General features: G+C 36.1%; 1 protein-coding gene across 1 annotated transcript in view; it reads right to left on the bottom strand.

Annotated features, from left to right (window-relative positions):
- Positions 1 to 22,244, bottom strand: part of LOC135220640 (nuclear RNA export factor 1-like) — a 320,030-nt gene that overhangs the window by 47,651 nt on the left and 250,135 nt on the right. The window contains exon 9 of the mRNA XM_064257959.1: positions 20,131 to 20,240. Within this exon, the coding sequence (XP_064114029.1) occupies positions 20,131 to 20,240 (110 nt within the window). The remainder of the gene's footprint in view (positions 1 to 20,130; positions 20,241 to 22,244) is intronic.

The following is a 22,244-nucleotide window of genomic DNA, read 5'->3' as shown; positions in this document are numbered from 1 at the left end:
TTCTCTATAACTATTAAACAAACTATGATTCGTCACTGATGGGGTTCCAAAAAAAAAACTGGAAAACTTTCACCTCAAAAAATATCTATAAACCAATGCTTCACCAATAAAGTTACAGTGCCAGAAGAGATGGTGCAGTCTAAATTTCCATTCATTTAATTTCATATGTGGTAGCTAACTGGACAGTTTTCTAAAAGCTATGATACAGTAATATACACAGAAAGAAGAGAGGGCGAGAAACAAGGGAAAAATAGTTAGAATTTAGAACATGAAAATTTTGCCTAACAATAACAAACTTCATTAGTTTCTCTCATCTTTCATCAATCACTAGAGCCAAGACTGAGGATACAAGTCACTATATGATGAAAAATCTTATTATAATGGCAAGGTAACCATTGGAAAAATTAGCACAAATAAAAATCAGGAAACAGAAACTATAAAGGACTTTTTCCTAAATGGAATTATTTTTCGAATACATTAGATGATTTTATTCCCTTCAGGCAACTATGCTAATTCTATATAAAAAAATTTTTCTATGAATTTCCATAAAAACTGAAAAAATAGATGGGGTAAATTCCACTGCATTAAACAAAAATTATTCAAATTTTATATGAGAAATATCAACTTAAATTAATAGTTTTACTATCTTTCAACTGCTCTCTACATAGCCTTGGCTTCTTTATTCAAAGGTCTCTGTAGTCAAGAAAAATATGTATAAAAATGGGTGTTGCCCCAGAAGTACAAACTCTGAAAGCTACTAACTTGAGTTTACTAGATATGAAATTTACTGCAAGCCTTTACCATATTTCTGGTTAGAATTTACATACCATAACAGATCTACTAGCAAGGCTACCTTAGTTTTCGTATACCTCTTTTTTTTGTATATTTAAGTTTTTGCAGATTTTTTTATGCGAAATTTTGTCTCGGTATACAAAATTGTTTCTCGGTTACTGTAAATTTTCTCGATTTTCATAAACTCAGAAACACTCCATATCAAGTACCTGAAGAATCCCATCTTTTATGACCTATTCTGCTTTTGTGTTTGTTGTTAATGTGCTTTTTTATTCGAGTGCAACTACTAAATAAGCCATCATGGGGGCAAAGAAAGTTCCCTTGTGTAAAAATAGTGAGAAACACAATAGAATTTAGGAAAGAACTTGTAGCAAATTTAGAAAGAACTTGTAGCAAAGTGTTGGAGGAAGTTGCATGCCGATCTCAGTGAAAAATGCCCACAACAAGCGCTGCTGTTAGTGAATTTAATTAAGGCCAGCAGAGGCTGGTTTGGAAAATTCAGAAACAAATGGGCATACTAATGTGCCTACTTCAAGGATTAAGGACATGTTTGCAAAGTGGAATGATATAAGAAATTTTGTGGAGAATTATCATCCCAACAAAGAAGTTTTAATCCGTGTCTCCAGCATGTTTAATGATAGTGCTACATTTAATTTTAGGCAAATTTTAAAGAAACACCAGAGACAAATGTCCCTGGACAGTTTTGTGTGACAGGGGTCCAGTAACTCTCAAGCTGGTCCTAGTGCCAGTAAAAACGAAGAGGAGTAACCCCAGATAGGTCCTTGATACCAGAAGTTCTTCTGGAGGGAGATTCCCCTTCCAAACAATAACCAATCCTTCTCCCTCTCCCCCCCCCCTCTCTGTCTCCATACGCTAACAGGTGTTTTCCATAAAGGTAAGAGTGATGTTAAATGTTCATTTATACAATTCATTTGTCATTTATATTTATTTCTCTTTGCTTTCTTTATGTAAAATGTTTATTCCCTGTAAAATATATTTTATTAATATTTTGGGGGGTCTGAAAACATTAATTCTATTTACATTATTCCTTATGGGAATTATTGTTTCAGTTTTAGAGGCGGGGTTCTGGAAGGGATTATGTACGAAAACCAAGGTTCCACTGTGCATGTATGTGTGTGTGTGTGTGTGTATATATATATATATATATATATATATATATATTATATATATATATAGATATATATATATATATATTAATTATATATATATACACACACACAGTGGACCCACCGTATTTGCGTTCTCCGGTTTCACGGACTCACACATTCGTGATTTTCTCTCGGGAACATTTTCCCGCATCATTCGCTGAAAATTCGCCTATTTGCGGTATTGAATACACACAAATTCCTGGCTTTTTTTTTTTTTTTTTTTAATCAATTTCATCATAAAATGCACTTTTTGTGATAAAACTATTAAAAAAACCAGGCACATATAAGAATTTTTTGTGGGTGTTTCTTGAGTTTTAACTAACAAAATAGGAGGATTTAAGCATAGGGGTTCCAACTATTCGCAGGATCTACCTATCCATGGGTGTGTGTGTGTGTGTGTGTGTGTGTGTGCGTGTGTGTGTGTGTGTGTGTGTGTGTGTGTCTGGTATGCATCCCCTGCAAATACGGGGGGACCACTGTATATGTCTATATAATCTATCTATATATATCTATATATATATATATATATATATATATATATATATATAATATATATATATATTGTGACGTTTATAGATCGCTTCGCCTACCCAGTAATTAATTAATTAGTTTGATTTGGAAAACGGCAGCCATTTCCTCCAAATATCAGCTGATTTTTAGTAAACGCGGGACACCAAAACCCGCCAGCCAGAGGTAGGGAGTTCCTAAGTTGGGGGAATATAGTCTTTTGTCAGCTTTAGGGACGTATCTCGAAGGGAAGGATGTAGGCAGACTGGTACTTCTTAGACCTATACCTTAAGCTCTTTTTCCTGTGAACCCTCTGCTGGCTGTATGTTCTGTTTCCAGAATCTGCTCTGCTCGTGGGGGGGTTAAGCTGACTCCCAACACCCAGGCAAAACGCCTGCGATCTTCCCCAGTCGTCTCCAGACGTGACCTTCGGACGGATGTCCGACCACCTGCCTTCCATTTAGGCCTATCCATAGGGTTAGTGGCGCGCCAAGCACCCAGGCCTAAGACAAAGCCAGGCCGCATTTTCTACAAAGGTCCATACTGAACATGGCCTCCAGGTACGTCTTGTGAAACAGCATATTGCCATTCCTTTACATCCTATTATCTATTTGATCCCCATTTTCCCAATTCAATTTCAAAACCAAAAAGAACTCATCCCTTTGTTCCCTCTCACTGCCTCATGGCCACATGTTTCCCTTGTGTGATCTCCCCAGACAAATGAAGTCATTGCATACCTCAGTGAAACATTAAAGTTCCTCTTCCCCAGTGTTAGAGAACAAAACAATCATAATTTGGGGTAAGAAATCCTTTTTCTTTTATCTTGTTTAATCTGGGATCCTTTTCCAGATTCCCTGAGTCACGTGTCACGTCTATCTGCCCGCAAGTGTTGCATTACCGAAGATTATGAAACCAGCTTTCTCGAATCACATTTTAGCCAGCTATCCATTTGTGAGAGATATATGGGTCCCAACGTGTGGACGCTGCATTTACTTTTCTCCAGGCCAGTAAGGGCCTTTTGTGAATAAATAGCTGTAAAGTAACTAGCTGAGTTTCTGGCAACCTGTTCCTCTAGATTAAATATTCTCTATAAATCAGTTTTACGGTAAGTTCAAGTAATTTCATCTTGTTCTCCCTCAATTATTTCTGTTTACGTATCGAGCCTCTCTCAAGGCCGGGCTCATACGTAAAAATATATACATATATATATATATATATATACATATATACTCACACACACTTCCATACATACTAGGCAGTCCCTGGGTTAAGTCGTTACAGACTACAGCACTTGCTTCATGGCGCTGTTAACCACAATTTCCAGCGCAGTAAGTGGAATTATGGCGCCGTTACATGCTTTACGGTGCTGTAACCCAGACTTATGGCTCTGTTACAGCACTGTAAGTGCTATTTATTCCCATTATAATTATGATGATTTGGGTCAAATCTTTCCAACTTGCTTAAAATTTGTAAGGAAAGATAAGGAATATCATTGCCTTATACTGGTTATTTCTTCAGAACCAAATATTTTATCACATTTTGGTTTAAAGTGCTAACTTATGCAAGCATTTAGCAACACTAAAGAAATGCAGTGCATAGTTAGTAACAAACAGTCCTACTGACCCAACCCATGCATTTTTACTGTTTTGCTTCCTAATGCCTCTCTTGTTCCAAATGATTTTTAGCACTGCAACAGACATCACAATTATAAAAGGCAAAATGAAGCACTGTGTTGAGCCAATTTAGCAAGATTACATTTCCTTTGACGAGCAGAAATTATGGTGAAATAAATGCTTCAATCCCAAAGACATCTGGCAATAACAATACAATGATGTTACAGTCTGCTGACCAGAGAGGAGTTGAGTGCTTTCATTAAGAATGCAAAATAAAAATTACAATGAAACTGTAAACAGCTTGATGTGAACAATTATGTATTTGCACATATATATACCAAAGCAGTTGAAATGTAACAGGGAAAAACACTGAATTTTCTTAATGTATGTACTGTCTGAGGTAATATGAAACAGATATTATATACTACACTGGACTTTAAAAGCACAAGTTTTCAAAAGATTTGTATGAATCCAATGAAAAACTTCCAAATGGATAGAGAGCGTTTGTAAAATGTACAAAGTCAAAGCAGCATTCTAGAACCATGAAGAAATTAAATTTGTTGCCAAACGAGGACAGTGTGTTGGTCACTGAAACAAGTTTTGACAGAACTTAGTGATGATAATAAACTCATCATAATAGGATCAGATGTAATTGAAGGTCAAACCATTTATATTTAAGGTGAGAATTTTGTCAAAATATTAACGTTTGCACTTCCTGGAAAAGTTTTGCAACTACAACTTATGAATATGCATGAACACAGCCAGTATTTAAAGGCTGTCCCCAGTTTTATGGAGGCTTATGCAGCCAAAATTGTGTGACATAGTTTACTTTACTCAAACTTACGTAAAGTATTCATAAATGGAAACAGCACTTTTTATAAGGATACATGTACCAAGAACACCTCCAGTGTCATTTGGTGAGCTTATCCAAAGGAAGAAGATAAAATCCATTTTTTTAATATTAAAGTGGTGTGTCCTTAGCCAGATAGAGCTGTTGATTACATGAAACATGGGCTTAACCTTATTCTGTGATACCATACAAAAATCAAGAATAAAAAATTGAAAAGGAACTGTTCACATTACATGTCCAAAAAGGAACAGACTGCTATTACTTTAATGGTAAAGAATTAGCTAACAAATGACAGAACTGCACTCAAGGCCCTTACATTTTCTGTATAAGAGAGGACACCCTTATTGGAAGAAGTTGAAATATCAATGAATCCTGGCATGCAAGTCTTTGGAAGATATGTTACAAGTCAGTGTCAGACTCACTAGGTATGGAGTCTTCTGTCTGTTTTACAAGGCATTCCAAAAGGAACAAGTCTCCATAAAATGGAAACATTACAGATGAAAATATCCCTCTTGGATTAGAGGAAATAGGCATAAGTTGCCTTACACACACATTCCATGTCAAGAAGGGCCATAACCCATATACATCATTCAACTTCATGCTTGCTTTGGGTCACTTATGCAAGAAGAAATGGGGTTTAAGCCTATTGGAGAAACTCCATTTAGAAAAAAACTAATGCGTCACACATAATGACACTGCATTAGGTAATGTAATTAGTATAGAAACATAATCACATTACTTTTCCATAACTTAGTTTCTGAACTGATTAGTGACTGTAGTAGATGTATATAATTTTTTCCATTTATCATAGGATATAATAGAGTTGCTTTTACTTAGATCATTGGAACTTCCACAATATTGATTATATTTTGTAAATTCAAAAGCATAGAAAAATTTAATGTTTCAAACTCTCTTACTGATGGATTCTGTTGAAATGTTTCAATTTAAAAAATCAATAAATGACAAAACATGAAATACACAAATTTTAAAAGTTAATAATAAAAATAATACTAAATTATAAGAAATGGTGAATGGAATAATCTTTTGTACAATTACTTGTAAATTTTCTATTAAAATTTTCCCCTTTAAATAATTTTTTAACCATCTAAAAGTACAAAATAAAATATGACACTTAATTAGAATGTGGAAATTTGTACGTATTGCATACATAGTAATGCGCCCCACTGTATCTGTGAAACTTTACCAAAATTGGATTTTTGTAGAAGAGGTTCTCATTAGTGTAATTACACCTTATTATCAAGTAGACCTTGTAAACTTGTAACTTCATCCTGGAAAAAAAAACTTAAAGAAAAAAACCATTGGGTCAGCCTTGTTTCAAATAAGCATTAAAACTCAAGTGGTCTGGTCAAGCAATATCTTAATATAGTAATCACCATAATAGATAGTATTAAACTACAGGCAGTCCCCGGGTTACGACGGGGGTTCCGTTCTTGAGACGCGTCGTAAGCCGAAAATCGTCGTAAGCCGGAACGACGCTTGGAAATATGTCTTAAACTAATAAAAAGTTATAAAAACCTTACTTGTAATCCTTTGGTTACACTACATGTTGTTTCCTGTAGTTTTATGTACAACCTGGAGTTATTTTCATAAAAGAATGCTGGTTCTTGAAAGTAAAAACTATTGTAATCCTCTGGTGACACTACATTCTTGAAGTTTTATGTACAACCTGGAGTGATTTTGCCAAATCTTGAGGGCTACAAGAACAGCTGATTACTATTTACATATCATATAGACTAATTAAAGTAAACGTATCTTTAAATAGGCTTATATATAGTATCAACAAAACAGTTCCTGCCATGAGTCAGAGGCCGTTTTAATGAACGAACACTTCTCTGTCCTATCTGTTCAGAAAATAAACGTTACGTCAATCCCCGAGACCATTGTTGCCGCCAAGGCGTCTCTCTCTCTCTCTCTCTCTCTCTCTCTCTCTCTCTCTCTCTCTCTCTCTCTCTCTCTCTCTGATCAAATTACACTGGAACCTTGACATACGATTGCCCTAATATACGAATGTTTTGAGATACAACAGAAAATTTGCGAAAATATAAGCTTTGATATACAACGAAATATTTGAGATACGACTTTGCGATGAGTGTTAGTTGTATAGGAGACCGATAAATGGCGTTCAGTCTGTTTGTTTGTTGGTGCTGCATGTTAACACGTCGTTGTTTAGTTCGTTGTATTTGCGCCTATTTTTCGTGTTATTTTGTCTATTTTATTATTAACCATGGGTCTCAAAGCTAAAGACAAAGCAGGTGATAAGAAAAAACCCAAGAAAATGATTTCGATGGAAGCAAAACATGAAATTATATCGTCGATTTGGCAAACGAGTATGGTCGAAATCCCTCTACAATATCCACAATCATCAAGTAGAAGGAAGCTATAAAAACCTTCCAAAGACATCACCATTATTTCTAAACTACGAACTGATTAAAAAAAATAAATAAAAATTAGTTTAGCAATGTTATTTCATTTGTGTTTATTACATAGTTATTAGTCGACATACGTAAATAAAAAGAGAACAAATCGTTCCCTGCCACCCTTCCCTACCTCCTCCCCCTGCTGGCCTTACGTCATCTTTCGTTGTGGTAAGTAAAATTCCTTTCTTTTTTTTAATTGATTTTATTAACATTTATTATCATTTATCACATTGCTATGTTATTTTATCATTATGTGTGTTATTACTCGTTTATTTGTGTATAAATTGTGTATATTATATGTAATTTAGCTGTGTTTAGGTGTGGTTTCATAGCGCTAGAACGGATTAATACATATTACATTATTTTTAATGGGAAAAAATGCTTTCAGATACAACTGTTTTGATACACGATGATGGTAACGGAACAAATTAAATTCGTATGTCAAGGTTCCAGTTACTGGATAATGTCTCTCTTTGGATACTTCGATTTTGCCAAATCTTGAGGGCTACAAGAACAGTTGATTACTATTTACGTATCATATAGACTAATTAAAGTAAACGTATCTTTAAATAGGCTTATATGATTAGTATCAACACAACATTTACTGGCATGAGTCAGAGGCCGTTTAATGAAACGAACACTTCTCTGTCCTTAACTCGGAGCGTCGGAAAGACGCCTCTCTCTCTCTCTTCGCTCTCTCCCTCTCTTCTCCTTTCTCTCTCTATCTCTCGGTCAACTCTCCTCATACTGAATCCTCTCTCTCTCGTCTCTCTCTCTCCTCTCTCTCTCTCTCTCTCTGATCAAATTACTGGATAATGTCTCTCTTTGGATACTTGGAATTTGCGTTGTCATCTAACCAGAAACTTCGTTTTGTTATTATTACCGGAAACAAGCAATGATTTTTTAATTATTTGCGCTTTTGGACTGTTATATGTAAACTTTGCGCACCGCAAGCTAATATGTATTCATTCGCTCGGAAACTAGTTCCGCATATGAGGCGTCACTAAAAAACATCGAAAAATACGACATAAAAAGTGTCGAAAATCATCATAACCTCAAAATTTTTGTTGTAATCTAACCAGAAACTTATTTTTATTAATATACTGTGCTAAACTATAAAGGATTTTTATCATAGTATGCGTTTTTTAAAAGCGTCGTTAACTCGGAGCGTCGGAAGCGTCAGCGTCGTAACCTCGGAACAAACGTCGTAACCCAGGACGGATTTTTCCATTGAATATTTAAGAAAAAGCGTCGTAACCTCGGAACGTCGTAAGCCGGAACCGTCGTAACCCGGGGACCGCCTGTAGTTACATCTTTTTCTTTGCTAATACCTGAAATCCAAATTTTAACATGCTTCTAATGAATACAAATTGCAAAAAATTCACATTAATACTACTCCCCAGTTCACTATCTTAAGGAACAAGCTTGCAAAGAACAGGATGTCACTATGTGAAAAAAGATGGCATAGCTAAGGAAATATGCAGTATAGCAAGCAGGTGAAAATAATGACAATATGTCTTGTCAAACTAACAAGTATCACCAATAGACTTCTAGCTCTGAGATGAGTGTAACCCTAGCAATAAACAAATGACAAAATTACAACAAAATTGGAAGACAGACATTTTGCAAAATGTGTGGGAAAACTATCTAATCACCACACTCAAGAAGCACAGATATAAAGATTATAGAAAGTGGCTAAATGTGGTTCCCTATAATGATTGTACAGTCGACCCTCAGTATTCGCGGGGAATGCATGCCACAACCCCCCACGAATAGCTAAAATCTGCGAATACTTGACACCCCTCTAAAACTGCTTATAACTGCCTATATTGATAGTTTAAAAAAAAATTTTATCATAAAAAATGCATTTAGTCTTGAAAATATGAAAATACACCAACTAGAGGATATTCCTCTATGGAAAATACTGCCAATGGCCAGATTCTCCACAAATGATGTGGATATTTGTCACACAGGAAAATCCACAAATAGGTGAAGCTGCAAATCCAGAACCACGAATAGGTGGGGTACACTGTATTCATAATCATTTGTTAAGACATTAAGAAATCTTCACTTTGAAACCTTTGCAGTGATAAAAGTTGTTAGAGGTCAATGTTCTGACAATATAATCACACAATGGCAGAACAAAAGAGGTAGAAAAGGTGGTACAATTACACCACCATCTCTAATAGATACAATGTAATACATATTACACCACAATCTCTAATTGACACATACGGCATGAAGAGCAGCAAAAAAGTTGTGGTAGCGACAGAAAAAATATTTTCAAAATGCTGTGAGAAATAAAGCCTCAAGTCAGGTACCACCCAAATTAATTGCTCCAACTTGCATTATTTTACTACACCATTTTCTATCAGGGCAAGAACGAACACCAACCTATGGAACTAAGAGATCAAGTATATAGACTACAGCATTTAGAAGTGTAAGGTCAACAAAATTAAATAATACATTAAAATCAATCTTGGCTTTTTAGTTGTTACAGGTGTTTCAATGGAATTTGAAAACCCAAGAAAGAAATTTGGCCAATTGTTTCCTATATTAATATTGGCTACCTGGATGCAAATGTCTAATGGGATAAAATTTCACTCCTTATTACTTAAATCAGACATTATATTGTCCAACATTACACATTTATGTGGGACTTAGCTGAATCTGAATATAATAGTTTTGTCTCAAAATATCAAGTTATTAAATAAAGACTCACAACAGCAAAGTACAACTACCACATAAATTACGGACTTAAGGAAAAAACCAAAAAAAGGTCTTGAAATTAAGTAACCACCTATTTCCTGGTCATATGACAAATGACAAGACTTCACTACCAAAGACAATGGATAAAACCTTTAAATTCAAATTCCACCTAATGATAAAGCATTCTCATCTGTAATCTAAATCATCTACCTCCCACTGTCCAGGATGCAGAAAATTTTAAAAGGGAAAAAGTTTTTCACATAGTTTTTTTTTCTTCAAGCAACTGACTATAGTTTACCTGCTTCACCTATCTTAACTCTGCTGATCACATTGCATGAGGAAACTCTGCCTCTTAAATTCCTCCCAAATGGCATAAGACGTATATTGTCAACAGTTTGTGGTACTAACCACATTAGCAAATATTAAGAATATACAATAACATTTCTTCTATTTACTGTTATATCAACAGTTTATGGTACTAGCCACATTAGCAAACATTAAGTGTATACAATAACATATCCTCTATTTACTGTTATATGTTTAACATTAAGTATTTTCTCCAAATTCCAAAAACAGCTTTGCCTAACATGAATATGAAAATGTTTTTATGCAAATGGTTATTACTCTTAGACAGTCCATGGCTGTAAGATATATACTGCTTTGCTCAATCATTTGCTCTTGTTTTGTTTTTATCCTTTTATCCTTTTTTATATGGTAAAGGTGTTACACAACTGAAGTCCTTGCAAACTGTGTGTCCACCAGATGACTTTTCACAACTGGCAAATTAACAATGAGTATAAAACTCAAAATTTCTTTCTCAACATGACAAATTTTGTATGCACAAAACAGGTTTTAACTTCAAATGAATTTTATTCTTGCCATCAGTAAATATAATGGTTGGTGCCACGAAGGTTTGAGTCTCGTGTTACTTTTGTTAATACATACGTCATTCTCATATAATGAGTTCCTACCTCATGACAGAGATCTGTCATCATCAAAGAGACTAACCCCTTAAAGATCTTAAGTTTTCCTATGTTTGTTTTTAATATTTCATTTACTAACTTCATAGTCTTTACTGATTAAAAAATGTTTACAGCTTTTTTCTGTGTACATATCATTTGCAGCCTTTCCTAAATGTTACCCTCATTATTTCCTAGAAATATTAATTTGATCTTTTTATCCTATGGATAACTGAATAATTATAACCACATGCATCCAATTAAATCCTTACCAAATAAGTACATAAGGAGCATTCTTCATTAATACATAACCATCCTACCTAATATCTATTGGTATGGGATCTCAAGTAACTGTCAAAGACAAGCAAAGTCCTCTATGACAGACCGCAGCAATCTAAAACTTCTAGCTGAATGATTTTCAAAATTAACTTTCCACAAGCATTCAGCCAAAATGTTCCAAATCAGCTACCTTTATGTATTTCCTAACTTGCATGGTTTTGTGGCATTAAAGAATCCAGTGGTCCAAAGTTCGATTCTTGGCTTGGCCAACGCAAAATCAGAGGAATTTATTTCTGGTGATAGAAATTAATTTCTCAATATAATGTGGTTCAGCACAATAAACGGTAGGCCCTGTTGCTAGGCAACCAACTGGTTCCTAGCCACGTAAAAATATGATTAAACATTTGCATATACTACATTCAATCTTTAAAATGAAACTACTAGTTAGAAACTGTAACTATTTCACAAAAATATTAACTGTGAATATCAGTTATCAAAATTGTTCTGTGAACTACATTTTGGGCAATTCCATTCTTCCCAAATAAAAATTATTGTATATATATGGACTAAGACAGTTGTTTGATGCCTGATAAGTTTAAGTGGTAAAAACTATTGTAAATAACTTTCACTCTTCCAACAGAGCCCAATAAATATAAATTATCTCTTAATAAAAGCTGTATCATCACACTAAAACAATTTGTCAGATAGAAAACGGGGGCTGCATATAACAACGTAAGTGGTGACTATGCAGGGAGAGAGTACTAAAAAAGTTAAGTCCCCAGCTGCACTTTTTGCATAACTGCTAAACAGAATATGGCCACTTAAATATACCACACTACTTAAGAGGAGGGTTAATGCTAGCTATACATCACTTCACCCACCTGGAGATTTTATCAAAAGTGACAATAATAGCTAAAAACCTGTGGTCTTAACATTAGGATAGGATAGGATAAAAGATTAGTTTAACAGACCTCTGAGCCTAGAAAAGGCTCTTCTCAGGCTGGTTCCCAGGAATTAACCAGGGGAAAAAAACTAGAGTATTAAATAAACAACTTTACTTAGGAACATAATAATTTTGTTAAGTGAGAAATCCATACCCTCAGTGAGAATTCCTGACATTGTTGGATCTCAAAAAAAAAAAATTGCACTTCTGCTGAATCCAATTTGGGCATTCAATGAGTAAGTGTTGAATAGTCATGGGAATTTGGCATTCATTACATTTCATTGGGTCAGAATGTGGGGTTGTCATTAGATGACCATGAGAAAATCTAGTACAACCTATGCAGTCTTGCTAATATTCCTTCTTTAGATCTTGCTTTTTGTGACAATGAAACCTAGAGGTGTAATTCAGATTTTATATTTTTAAGCTTGTTTGATTCTGGTACTGGAGATCAATCTGTTTACCAATCTTGATATAATAGAGATTTGACAGATGCTATCCAGTCTGATACAGGGACATATGAAAATGTTGGGGTAATAGTGTATGTATACTAGTTTATCTGCTGAATCTGCATTTTCATTCCCACCAATTCCTACATGTGCCAGAATCAACAGATCTTTATTGACAATCCAGATTGGAGAAGTAGGTGGATTTTTATTTGGATTTCTTTGACAAGTTGATTTGAAAATTTTTACTTGTTTATGGTATCAATAGCACTGTGAGTCGCTGAAAATTATTGAAGAGATTGCTTGCCTTTCAGATATTATGTCAAGTGCTGCTTGTATGACCGAGAGTTCTGCAGTAAACACAGATTATTTAAAGGAAGGCCTACTTTGATTAATCTATTAATTGAGAAAGCTGAAGCTCCTACTCCAGTATTGATTTTTGAGCCTTCTGTATATATCATGAACTGGTTTCCCTTTCTTCGGATGTGCTCTGGGCATGTTGGCAGTACATCTCTGTATTAGTCATATTTCGTTTATGAAGATAAGACAAAGTGGTGCATATTTTTATTCATTTCAGAATCCAAGGTGGTGGGTCTTCTATTGATGGAGGGAAAATTGGTGTTATATTATATGAGTTCATCACGTATTTGGCTCATTTTGGGAAGGAGCTAGCACCACAATGTTCAATCCTAGGATTACAATTCAGGAAGCAGGGAGCTGCAAATTATCCTGCTTGTATGTAAAGGCCTCTACGTGGTGTTATCAAGTTGCAATTATGTCTCAAAGGTAGTATGCCTGCCTCTGGTAAAAGGGAATTTGTTGGGAATGATCTAAATGCACCGGTACGTAAGCGTATTCCTTCGTGATGCAAAGCATCAAGAGCTTTTAATTTTGCTTCAGATGCTGAAGAATATATAGGAAAGCAGTAGTCTATTATAAATAAAACTGATGTCTTATATAACATTAGCAGGGTGTCACGTCCTGCTCCCCATGTAGAGTGAGATAATTTCTTTAATAGGGCAAGGGCTTTAATGACATTGACTTCAATATACTTGATGTGTGCTTTACAGTTTAAATGCTAATCAAACATTAATCCTAAGTACTTAACATTTGCACAAAACTCAATTTTAGTGTTATATAGATGGAGTTTGATCTTGGTGTTTTAGCCACCTTTTGTCTTTATAGAAAACAATGGCTTCTGTTTTATTGGCTGAAAAATGAAATCCAACTGGATTTGCCCATTTACTTGTATTTGTGATGGCAGTATTGATGACTCTTTAGGCATGTATCAGGGAGCTACTCGTGTAGTATATGGCAAAGTCATCAACGTAAAAGCTATTTTTAACTCCATTTGGTAATCTGCGGTGATGTCATTAATTGCCAAGGCAAACAAAGTACAACTCAGGACACTGCCCTGAAGAATTCCTTCTTCTAAATTAAAGCATTGTAAATATGAATTTTCTACTCGTGTCTGGAAAGTTCTATCTGTAAGAAAGTTTTTAATGAAAACTGGCAGGTGATCCCACAACCCAACTGAGTGAAGTTTTGCATGATGTTAAATCTCCATGTTGTGTCATATGCTTTCTCTATATCAAAAAAGACAGCTACTGTCAATTTTTCTGATCAAAACCTTTCCTGATATGGTCTTCTAGATATGTTACGGGATCTAGGGTTGACCGACCAGCTATTGAACCTGATTGTGTTAGAGTTAGTATGGATTCCTTGATGATAACATAACATATGTTAGTCATACATTGACCATTGTGAGATATTGGTCTGTAATTAGATGGATTACTTGCATCTTTTCCCAGTTTATTTATAAGAATAATAATAGCAGGTTTCCACTTATCAGGGAAAACACGCTTCGGCCAGTTTTTGTATCACCTCAAATGAAATCCTGTCATGACCCGGGGCTGAAGGATGACACGAGTCAAGAACATTGTTTAGTTCATTCATATTAAAGGTATAATTGTACTCCAAGTCTTCAATAGTTTCAAAATTAGGTATGACATTTTATTTGTTTTCTTATGGCTTGCAAATATATGTCCAGACTAGAGTAAGCACATATGTTCTCAAGATATTTTCCTATTATATTTGATATTTCATATGGGTCATGATTTATGTTATCCCATCTTGGTATATTGCACTTCTGAGAGGTCTTACATATTTACCGTTAATTTTCTTTATCTTTTACCAAATATCCTTCACAGATGTATTCTAAGATAAGCTTGACACATAATTCCTCCACTGAATTTGACTGCTAACATTGAGACAATATTTGTTGTTTCCTTACCTGATAAGAGAGCTGCTGCAGGTGAATAGTGCCTCTGGTTCAGCACTCATCTTATCTAGTAGAGGCGTGGCATGTATAGCCGTTGAGTTCTTGCCACTTTGGTGGAGACTTTGCAACTAATGATGATTCTGAAGGCTAGCAAAGAACACAATTTTGCCCCTACCCAGGGGGCAGTCCCACAATCAATCAGATTAAAAATTCTATCAGCTTTAAAAAAAAAAACCATTACCCAACCATTAAAAGCAAACAAGACTGGAGGGTACTCCAAGTACTCAGCACTTCCAGGCTCCCCTACGATTGAACACTCCTGTCAAGGCGAAGAGGAAACAGGATGGGAGAATTGCTCCCTTCACTTTCTTCCCCAACGCTACGCTAGCCGCTGTAAATGAACCCAAGGTACTGCATGTGCTGTAAACCCTCTCTGTGTCACGTAGATAATGTGAAGCGAAAACTGATTTACATTTCCAGAAAGTTGCTTGTAGAATAGACGAAAGGGATAAATTATGTTTGTATGCCAAAGATGTGGAGACTGCCCTTATTTCATGGGCCTTCAGTTTACAAATAGGAGAAAACTCCTCTCCAACTAAGTTATGTGCTTCCGAGATGAGATTTCTAAGGAAGAATGCCAGGGCATTCTATGAGAGAGGGCATGAAGGGTTCATAACCAAACACCAAAGACTGTTTGAAGGTCCATCAAGTGCCCTCAAAGGGCATAAAGTTCTTTCTTCCTCATCTGGGCCCAAAATATTTGACAAACTCTTGATGATACAAGAACGAAGCCATGGTTGAGAAGGAGTCATTCTTTGCTGAGAATCCCTGTGAAAATGAGCAAAACGCAACTGGAAACATCCTTTCTGGTTAAATCTCTCAAGAAGACAGAATGCATGGCTTCAAACCACGAACCTGATAGCCATTTAATAACTCTCTAAATTCCTAATTATCAAAGAAATTTGTTTCTGCTTGGTGGTATCAAAGAATTTAATTAGATGAATTTAATAAGATCTGATAAATCTTGGTCAGAACACAAATCTTGACCCATGTCTGATTACTGAGCTTAGCATGGTTCTGTATCCCTTAATAGTTGAAGCAGTTAACCTTCTAGACTTCCTAAGGTATAACAGAAAATCTGCTTTGTCCATTATAAAGGTATTATTAGAGGAGATAGTGTCTTCTACACCATGACTGATAAACTTTGGATTTTGTAAAGCCTTTCTTTCTGAGTAATTTCCTAACAGTCTGTAGCCTATCAGTGCCAGAGTACACAATCCCTGATGGAACTGCCTAAGTGTGGCTGTCTGAGAAGCTGGGGTTTTTGAAGTCGTAACCTTGGGAAATCTGCTAGCAGCTTGAGGAGGTTTGGAAACCAATCTTTTGCTGGTCAAAAGGGGGCTATCAAAATTATTGAAACATTTCTGTGAAATCAAATCTTGTTTACTACTTATCTCACCATATTCAGGGGAGGAGAGGCATAGAGTTCTTTGACTAAGCAATCTTGTAACATTTCATCCGTTGCCCATGCTCAAGGATCCAGGACTGGGCGAGCATAGCATCAGGTTGATGGTTTTTAAATGTTGCAAAAAGGTCTAATACTGGTTTTCCCCCACAATTTCCAGTGGTCTAAGTAGAGCAGGAGATTTAATGCCCACTCCGTAGGTAGGACTTGCTTCTGGCGGCTCAATTTGTCCACCAGAACATTCAGTTTCCCTTAGATAAACATTGTTACTAACCTTGTTCTGTTCTGGGCTGCCGAGAGAATAAGATTTTTTGTTACTTCACACATGGAGGAAGAGTGGGTTGCCCCTAGCTTTCTTATGTAAGACAGAGCAGTATTGCTGTCTGAGTGGACTGCCACTGTCTTGTCGAAAACTTCTGTGGCCATGATTTTCGCTCCTGGGACCAAGTCTCGGATACTTCTTTGCTCCCTAGGAGAGCTCCCCAACCTACATAGATCTCAACCTACGTAGATCTGATGCATCTGAGAAGTCTAGGTTGGGGCCCAAAGGAAGGAGTGACTTTCCCCCATTCGGTCTTCCTTCGTAATTCTACTATAATCAGCCCTTCTTTATTTCAGGGGCTATTGGAAAGGTGAATGAATCCGGGAGACTTTTTCTGCCCCAACTGGCCTTTGGAAAATACTGAAGAGGTCTCATATATAACCTACCTAGGATTACGAACTGCTCTATTGATGATAAGGTCCCTAGAAGGCTCATCCATTTGTTTGCTGAGCATGACTGGAGTGCTAAAAATTCTCTCACTGTCTTCAGGCACAACTTTATTCGTTTCGGGGATGGATTTGTTTGTATGGAGTTTTTACGTTGCATGGAACCAAGTGGTTATTCAGCAATGGGACCAACGACTTTACATGACTTCCGAACCACGTCAAAAGTGAACTTCTATCACCAAAATACACATCTCTAACCCCTCAGTGGAATGACAGAGAATTGAACTCACAGCCACCAAGGTGGCAGGCCAAGACCATACTGATCACGCCACTGAGGCACATTTCAGGGATGGAGAAACCCGAAAGCTCTCAAAGTCTATCAGAATTCCTTAATAAAGAATCCTATGAGTAGGAACCAGCTGTGATTGCTTTAGGGTGATGAGAAACAGTTCTTGAGCTAGGAGAAGGATTCTTTGAAGGTCCTAAATACATTTCTGTTCTGATTGGCTTGAAGAAGCCAATCATTGAGGTAGAGGGATATTCTGATTCCCATAGATGTAGCCACTTTGAGGGGAGCCAGAACTCTGGTATAGCCCTGTGGAGCTGTCGAGAGGTAGAAACATAAGGCTCTGAACTGCCTTCAAAAACAAAGCTGAGAAACTTCCACAATTCTGGATGGATTGGAATGTGGAAATTGGCATCCTCCATATCGATAGATGTCATCCAATCTCCTTGGAGAATGGATGAAAGGACAGTTTGATTTATTTCCATATTGAATTATGTCTTCTGTATGAAGACAATCAGAGCACTGACATATAGCACAGGTCTCCAGTCTCCTACTCCTGAGGCCTTTGGAACTACAAACAGTTGGTTGTAGAATCCTAGAGAATAGAGTGGACCACCCGCATTCGCGTTCTCCGGATTCGCGGACTTCTCTCGGGAACATTTCCCCACATTATTCGCAGAAAATTCGCCTATTCGTGGTATTTTTCTACAAGAAATATCCACAAATTCCTGGTTTTTTTTAATCCATTTCATTAGAAAATGCACATTTTGTGCTAAACTATTTAAAAAGCCAGGTATAAAATTTTTTAGTGCTTTTCTTGAGTTTTGACTAACAAAATAGGAGGTATAAGCATTTTTATAGGGGTTCCAACTATTCACACAGGGGGTCTGGTACGCATCCCCCTGCGAATACAGGGGGACCACTGTATACCTGCCACTTCTATCACATCTTTTTGACAAGGGCTGTAACTTTCACACAGAGAGCAGAAAACCTCTGAGCCTGACAAATAAGCTGTCAATGCAACAGGTGTGATGGCTAAAGGAGGCTTCTCCATAAAAGGGATAGCATAACTCTCCATGACACCAGAATTCTTTTCTTAACGATATTCATGGTGTAAAGCAAGGTTAACTCGAGAGAGCCATCCCTGATTCCTTTGTCAATACAAGAGAGAGTACTGTGCCAATCTGAAGCATAATCCTCGGGCAAAACTGATAAATCCTTTATCTTGCGAGGCAAAGCACCAACTGCCCAATCTAGAAACCTCATAAACTCAGCACCTTGAGGAAGTTTTTCAAAAGATGAGGTAACTCCGATGCAGAGAACATTATTTTTGCAGAGGCAAATGCTGACCTGCATCCTGAATCCACAAGTTTAGAGAAGTCCCCCTGGGAGGAGGCAGACACTTCCTGGGAGGGAGCTTCACCTGTGGCATACAACAGGCATCTCCTCCTAGATAATCTAGAAGGAGGGAAACTGAATGCTGTTGTTCATTGATTTCTCTTTTCTGCTGGCCAACCTTCCATTTCATAAAGGGCTTTCTTCACTGAAGAAGACAAAACCATCTGATTCGGTAACCTTGTGGAGTCATAGATACGGGGATACATTCAAATAGTCAAAGCTGGAGCTGGAGAGGAAGGAGTAGTTGGGGAAAAATATCCTGCAAAAGTTAAGAGCAGAAACTTCAATGAAGAAGCATATGCAGAGGTGGGAACTTCTTGATTTACTACATCTTCGTCCTCAGAAGAAACAGGTGATTACAACACAGGTGCTGTAGTCTGAGGGGCTGAGGAAGCCTTCATGAGTAGGCTCAGGATACAGTCCAGCTTACTCTGAATGGGGTCTATGTGTGTGTGTCAGTTGTTGAGGGCACCTGCAGTTGAACAGTAGGAGCCTTGGCCAAAGGAGAAGTAAAAAAACTGCTGAACCAGTGAAACTGGCAGAGCGGACTAAACAAGATATATTTAAAGGGAAAGAATATACTAATGTTGCCAGTGGGGTAATCTCAAGTTGCATAACATTCACAAAAGGAAAGAAATTTTTACAGTAATGATGACCACTCTTATTCTTTAAAAGCAAATCACTGGAAAGTACTACAGTATCCTGTACTTACTAAGCTATAAAAGGAGGGTTAAATGAAAGCAACAGCTATATCATCTGGTGACAAATAGTGTTGCAGGTGAGACAAAGGCCTTGTCTAAAGCAGTAGATCAAATCCTCCATAATCACCTCTGTATTCACTTACAAGTATGACCTAAATTTGTAAAACAAAAGGCTTGTTTGTTGTATAGATTACTCTATACATGATTAACTGCCTAAAATTTAACAAACTCTGATTTAATATAAAAAGGTGTTATGTGATGGATTCCAGAAGAACAACTCGACAGTTTTTGCCACAGACAAAACCGAGATGTGGCTGGTAATGAGTTGAAAATTTCCATTACAGAGAAGGCATTACCCACCATAATCACATCGTAAAAACAATGTTTTCATTATCTACCCGGTATAATAGCATATATAAAATAAAAGGTTAGTTTATTGTGTGAACTAAGGAATTTTCATGAAGAAATACCAGGTAAAGCAATTACCTGTCATCTTCAGCCATGAATTTAATCGAGCAATTTGCACCAGTTTACAAAACTACTTTAAAACTTTCAATCAGGATTCAATATAAATATAATGGGAACCTGCCTGATGTATGATTCAGTGTCCCGGAATTTGTTACACAATCCATTTCCCTCCAGTGAGATGTCCACAATGTTCAAACCTTGAAGATGGCTTAAAGTTTCAATACTGGCCAACTGAAAATACAAAATTTAGTTCTAAAAGTAGTTATAAAAAACTTACTTATGATACTATACTGGTCTGTAAGTAAAAAGCATATATGATGATGTAGTGAATATATGGGGGACTACTCAAAACTAAAGTTCTAACCCACTTCTTTAGTCTTGGTCCGGGTCTAAGTTAATTTAAAAAAGCCATGGGTTTGAGTTCAAACTAGGGCAGATGCATATATATTATTTACAATTCTGTTTGGTAGTAAATTATTTCCCACGTAGAAAGAATTCAACACCAAAGGGGTATCTGTGGCTTAATCTTTGTGAGCATAAAATATATCCTATTTACAAATAACAAAACTATCATAAAAAATCCAATACTAGCTGTTGCCAATTATGTGGCCAAATCCTGCAAACAAACAAACAAATAAGCAGTCCCTATCACATAGTTTTAAAGTAATGCCCAAGGAAAAGTTTTCATTCTCCCTCTGACCTCTTAACCCTTAAACGGCGGCTGGACGTATTTTACGTCGACATTTTTTGTCTCTCGGGTGCCGACTGGACGTATTTTACGTCGACATACAAAAGTTTTTTTTAAAAATTCGCGGAAAAATACTTTTAGGCCTACCAGCCAAAAACTCTTGAATCACGCGCCTTGGGGGATGCTGGGAGTTCACGGATCAAGGTGTTGTTTTGTTTACAATCGTTATGCAGGCGCGCAAGCGCGAATTTCTTTCTTGCCACACTAAAAAGTATCTGTGACACATCTCGGAAATTATTTCGTCACTTTGACATAATTTTTGTACCATTTTAAATTAGCCGTTACATGGAGTTTTATATATGAAAATGAGCGCATTTTTATGTAGAATAAAAAAAAAAAAAAATACTCATGATTGTAGCTTTTATCAGTTTTGAAATATTTTCATATAAATAACGATAAGTGCCAAAATTTCAACCTTTGGTCAACTTTGACTCTACCGAAATGGTCGAAAAACGCAATTGTAAGCTAAAACTCTTATATTTTAGTAATATTCAATCATTTACCTTCATTTTGCAACTAATTGGAAGTCTCTAGCACAATATTTCGAAATATGGTGAATTTATGAAAAAACTTTTTCCTTACGTCCGCGCGGTAACTCTTCCGAAAAAAATCATACATGCGATTGTGATAATGTTTGCATCGTTTTAAAATTAGCCGTTAAATAAAGTTTTATATATGGAAATGTGCGCAATTTCATGCACAATACAACTAAAAACAACCCATGGTTGTAGCTTTTATCAATTTTGAAATATTTTCACATAAATAATGATGTGACAAATTTTCAACCCTCGGTCAACTTTGACTCAACCGAAATGGTCGAAAAACGCAATTGTAAGCTAAAACGCTTATATTCTAGTAATATTCAATCATTTACCTTTATTTTGCAACAAATTGGAAGTCTCCAGCACAATATTTCGATTTATGGTGAATTTATGAAAAAAAATAACATTTTCTATACGTCCGCGCGGTAACTCTTCCGAAAAAATCATACATGCGATTGTGGTAATGTTTGCACCATTTTAAATTAGCCGTTACATAAAGTTTTATATATGAAAATGTGCACAATTTTATGTAGAATACAACAAAAAATAATCGAAGTCTCTAGCACAATATTTAGATTTATGGTGAATTTAAAAAAAAAAACTTTCCTTCCCTCCGCGCGCGGATTCTCTGCCACAAATCTCCGAAATGCGTACGTCCCATTCTTGGAATATTTGCTCCGTTTCATATTAGGCATTTCATAGAGTTTTATATATGAAAATGTGCGCAATTTCATGAAGAATAAAACGAAAATATTTGAAGGTTGTATCTTTTCTAATTTCCCAAATAATTGCATATAAAAAAATATAAAAAAATTTGACATTCGGTCAACATTAACTCGTCAGATATGGTCAAAAACTGCAATTGTAAGCTAATACTCTTACATTATAGTAATATTCATCATTTGTCTTCATTTTGAAACAAATTGGAAGTCTCTAGGACAATAT

The sequence above is a fragment of the Macrobrachium nipponense genome, chromosome 2 (assembly GCF_015104395.2).
Source record: "Macrobrachium nipponense isolate FS-2020 chromosome 2, ASM1510439v2, whole genome shotgun sequence".
Lineage (NCBI taxonomy): Eukaryota > Metazoa > Arthropoda > Malacostraca > Decapoda > Palaemonidae > Macrobrachium > Macrobrachium nipponense.
Note: the sequence above shows the minus strand (reverse complement) of the source record. Positions and strands in the feature narration are given on the sequence as shown.